The sequence below is a fragment of the Hipposideros armiger genome, unplaced genomic scaffold (genome assembly GCF_001890085.2).
Source record: "Hipposideros armiger isolate ML-2016 unplaced genomic scaffold, ASM189008v1 scaffold_274, whole genome shotgun sequence".
Taxonomy (NCBI): domain Eukaryota; kingdom Metazoa; phylum Chordata; class Mammalia; order Chiroptera; family Hipposideridae; genus Hipposideros; species Hipposideros armiger.
The window spans coordinates 169,007-173,451 of NW_017731624.1; the positions used below are offsets into that span (position 1 = coordinate 169,007).

Below are 4,445 nucleotides of genomic sequence, written 5' to 3' on the forward strand. Positions count from 1 at the left end.
TGGCAAGTAGCAGCGCTGAGAGCAGAACTCAGAAGCTGACTAAAGTGCCCAGCATCTCACCCACTATGGGGTCCCTTTCTCTGAAAAAGCAAAACTCTTTCTCAGAAACCCTTTGACTCCAGCCACAGGGAGTCCCTATGCTTGGGTAAGACGGATGCCATTTAACTGGAGCCACCTGGAGTTCTGCATTTGCACCTGGACCTAGTAGGCCCTGGAGTGGGTAATAAATGGGCGGGTAGGAGCAGAGATGTCTCTGCAGCCTCACAATCTCTGAAGGTGGGAGGGAGCGGCTTCTGTTTTGAAAGTAAGTATGAAGAAAACCCTAGAAGGGGGCAGCATCCTTCCTCTTTTACCTGACAAACCTGGTTCTTTAAAGAATTCTCTCTGTGTCTGTGTTTGAAACTGGGGCTGGGGAGAGAGGGCAGCCTTAGATTTGCGCTCTGAAGGTGCTGGGGTCTCCACCCTCCGATGTTTGAGTCTCTAAACTTGGGCTGGGCCAGACGTTTTCAGTTTCACTGTGATGGGTCCACAGCCGGTTCCTGCAAGGCCTGAGGCAGGGGGAGAGCCATGGGCTCCTGGGTAGGAAAAGGCTGAGTAAGCCCTGTTTCCTAAAGTGTTGGGCACTTGAGACAGGGTGCTCTTCTGCCATTTCCCCCCCACTCCCCACTTTGGTCTCTCTTTCTACTCCCTCCTGTTACCAGAACTACCCAGAACAGAGCTGGAAACATAGTGCTTGACAGACATCAAGAGAAAAGCCGGCCTCCTCATTCCTGTAATGAAAATCACCTTTGGATGCGGAGCGCTCTCACATCTGACTCATGCCCAGGCATGCTCCTGGCTCTGAGATGGCAGCAAGGCTGATGGGTGCTTGGCTGCCTGGCCTTGTGCTCGGGCTCGGTTTGAGAGGGGCTGAGGCTGTTGGAGACAGAACTATTGCTCTAGAGCAGCGGTCCTCAACCTGTGGGTCGCAACCCCTTTGGGGGTCGAACGACCCTTTCACAGGGGTCGCCTAAGACCATCGGAAAACAAAAAGATATTTACATTACGATTCATAACAGTAGCAAAATTACAGCTATAGAGTAGCAACGAAAATAATTTTATGGTTGGGGGTCACCACAACATGAGGAACTGTATTAAGGGGTCGCGGCATTAGGAAGGTTGAGAGCCGCTGCTCTAGAGGGAAGGACTCTGGCTAGAAGGAACAGGGAAGGGGACCAGTTGCCTGAGGAGCTGCAGGCCATGCATGGACCCCTCAGAGGGGCTAGAGTTAGGGTTTGGCATTTGAGGGGGTAAGGATTGTATTTGTCACACTACCCAGTTTCACCATGCCTTTTGCCCCATGTAGAATCTGGTTACTGAGCCTTTGCTCAGTTACTCACCCAGGATCAAAGCTCTGAATGTCATGAATTAGAAAGGCTGCCTCTGAGCAGAGAAGGGCCAGGAAAAGCTCCCCCAGGGTAGGTTGGTACTATTCTACGTCAACCTTCACCTTAGTGCTGGTCTCTTCTCTCTGGGCTTTACTTGCTGTGTCTGTACAGTCGTTGGGGGTAGGTGTCAGACCTCCAAGGCTTATTCCACCTGCCCTGACATTTTATGAGGCTGCCTCAGAGAGAGGCCCTCGGAGCAGCCAGGGCATCATGGCCACTTGGGGGAGCCTTGAAGCCCATACTCACTCCTTGGGACAGTGGATGGAGTGGAGCAGGGTGTCCTCTCTAGTACATGAGCAGGTGGTCTCTTCTCTGCAGTCGGCCATGGAATGGTGGTGGCAGCTCCTGTTAGGGCTCGGGACAGTCACGCCCATCTGGGCTGGGGATGAGCTGCTCAATGTCTGCATGAAGGCCAAGCACCACAAGCGAGAGCCCAGCCCGGAAGACCAGCTCTACGAGGAGGTATAGAGGCCAGACCCGGCCCAGGGGTGGGAGGGAGGCTGTTTGGGCAGATCAGGGAAGGGACACAAATGCAAGATGGTTTCTGAAGCTTCATCGACCCTGACTCGTTTGGTTCCTTAGGTTGGGATTTGGGTAGAGCCCACTGGAGGGACACTGTGGCCTTTTGAGACCATAGTTGCTGAGGGATTCAAAGTTCCCATTTCTGAGCTGCCGGGCCACTTGGGGAGCGGGGGCAGGTGATGACCCCAGAGGCCCATTGTTGGTTCAGCATAGATGCAAACGAACCAAGTCCTCCTTCTCTAGCTTTCCTACCAATAGGCCTTGGGATCCATCTGACTTCAGTGACTCCTCCCCAAGCCCCTAAAAGCAATTGACAAGGATGTGAGAGAAAGAACAGAGCTGGCCTCTACCAGGCATTTACTGAGCCCTCCTCAGCTATGGTGCCCTCCCATCAAGGCAACCCCACATTCCCCTGAGTCTCATGGGGTTCCCTGCTGCCCCTCAGGAGATGAAACTCTGGAAGTCATGTTTCTAAGGGACTGTGCAACCTGTGGCAGGGAGGTCAGTGTGCAATTGCCCTTTGGGTGTGAATATTGACAAATTATCAGCATTCCTTCTATACAGGGGGTGCTGGTGTAAAGGCATTGCTCTTGCCCACGTCCTCTTCTAGGAGACATTTTTACTTTTCTGCCCTAGACACTCGCCAAACCCCTCCCTCTTACCCCATAACGCTCCCATGCCTTTTGCTTCTTCCTGCCCCCTCAGTGCATGCCATGGAAGGATAATGCCTGCTGCACAGCCAACACAAGCTGGGAAGCTCACCTGGATGTGTCCCTGCTCTACAGCTTCAGCCTGGTTCACTGTGGGTTGATGATGCCTGACTGTCAGAAGCACTTCATCCAGGCTGTCTGCTTCTACGAGTGCTCCCCGAACCTGGGGCCTTGGATCCAGCAGGTGGTAAGACTGAGCTGGGGAGGCAATACCCTGTTACTAAGAACCTGAGCGCCAGGATAATAGCAGGAACAGGAAATGCTCTCCCTCTGTGGATAAGAGCAGTGTCAGAGGTCGCTGTTGGGGAAAGGAACGGAGAGGAAGCTGCTTCCGGAGAATGGCCCTGGGGCATGGAGGCGAATGGTCAGATGAGAACAATAGCAGGAGAGACTATTTGAGTCCCATCTTCTGTAGAAGCTGTGTAGCCTGAGCCAAACTGTTTAGCCTCATTGTTCTCATTGGTAAAATAATCCTTAGAGACATCATAATAGAATATGTTCATATGATACCTGGTACAAGTACCATTGTAGCTGTTGACACTCTTCAAATTTCTGCTGCTCATTTCTTGTCTCTGGCTATGTGTGTGCCCAGGTGGACCTGAGTGGGCAGGGAGAGCGAATTTTGGATGTACCACTATGCCTGGAGGACTGTGAGCAGTGGTGGGCAGACTGCCACACATCTTACACTTGCCAATCCAACTGGTACGGCAGCTGGGACTGGAGTCGGGGTGAGTGGTACTTGACAGAGCCTGGGGAGAAGCAAGGCCTTGGAGGCCCCCCTCCTGGGGAAAGGTGCCAGCCCCCTCAGCTTCCCCAAGGCAAATGATGGGGGTGTGAGGGTGGGAGCAGTAGGAGGAAAGTTGCCCATGCCTTACTCTTCCACAGGGAAGAGCCGCTGTCCAGCGAGAGCCGCCTGTCACCCTTTTCCCCATTACTTCCCCACCCCGGCTGACCTGTGTGAGAAGATCTGGAGCAACTCATTCAAGGCGAGCCCTGAGCGTAGGAACAGTGGGCGGTGTCTGCAGAAGTGGTTTGAGCCTGCTCAGGGCAACCCCAATGTGGCCGTGGCCCTCCTCTTTGCTAGCCCTGCCCCGTCCTGGGAACTCTCCTATACGCTCATGGCCTTCTCTCTGTTCCTGCTATTCCTTTCCTGAGAGCCGCTTCTTCTCCCACACACATTCCTGTCCCCCAGCTATGGGCCAGGCAGGGCAATGGCAGCCTCCTTCCTCAAACCCTCCCTTAAAAGGAGCTGGGGAGATGGGGTGACATTGAGGCTGGGGGGATGGGGTGACATTGATGGGGATGAGGCTGCAGGATCTGGTGCCTTGCACATTTGTTTCTCAAACTCCTCTGCTGCTCTGCTCTGTCTTTCCCTACCTGGAAGGCCGGGAGTTGCCAAGGGGGTCCACCCGCTCCTGCCTTTAAGGATGGCGGGGCTCTGATGTGCGACTCCAGGCCCTGCTCATCCAGTGCATGCCCACCTCCTTCCCTGACAGCCGATGCTGATAGCCCTGGTCCCCCGTTCCACGATGGTGCCTCCACTCACACAGCAGTTGACCTTTCCTCGCTGTGTGACCCACTCTGTCCTCGCTCTACGGTCAGGGAGTCAAGCTGCACAATGAGGGAGCACGTTTGCCTGTTGCACTGAAGTCTCAAATTTGGTTGTTACTCTCCTACTAATGATTAACTTCTTAACACACACCCGCTCCTCTTGTTACATCCTTACAACACCTCTCTGGTAGAAGTGCTTTCAGCATCCCCCTTTTTTCAGTAAGTGAAACACTGT

General features: G+C 53.7%; 1 protein-coding gene across 1 annotated transcript; it reads left to right on the forward strand.

Annotated features, from left to right (window-relative positions):
- Positions 1–276: 276 nt before the first annotated feature.
- Positions 277–3,896, forward strand: IZUMO1R (IZUMO1 receptor, JUNO). Its single transcript, XM_019657173.1, has 5 exons — positions 277–304; positions 1,746–1,889; positions 2,655–2,843; positions 3,252–3,387; positions 3,545–3,896. Exons 2-5 carry the CDS (start codon positions 1,752–1,754, stop codon positions 3,811–3,813), a joined length of 732 nt encoding a protein of 243 aa, XP_019512718.1. The 5' UTR covers positions 277–304; positions 1,746–1,751; the 3' UTR covers positions 3,814–3,896.
- Positions 3,897–4,445: the final 549 nt, after the last annotated feature.

Excerpts from the sequence above, each read along its gene's own strand:
- IZUMO1R (XM_019657173.1), top strand. The coding sequence starts at position 1,752 with ATGGAATGGTGGTGGCAGCTCCTGTTAGGGCTCGGGACAGTCACGCCC. Across the intron at positions 2,844-3,251 it reads TGGGGCCTTGGATCCAGCAG|GTGGACCTGAGTGGGCAGGG; the intron begins GTGGTAAGACTG and ends GTGTGTGCCCAG. Across the intron at positions 3,388-3,544 it reads CAGCTGGGACTGGAGTCGGG|GGAAGAGCCGCTGTCCAGCG; the intron begins GTGAGTGGTACT and ends ACTCTTCCACAG.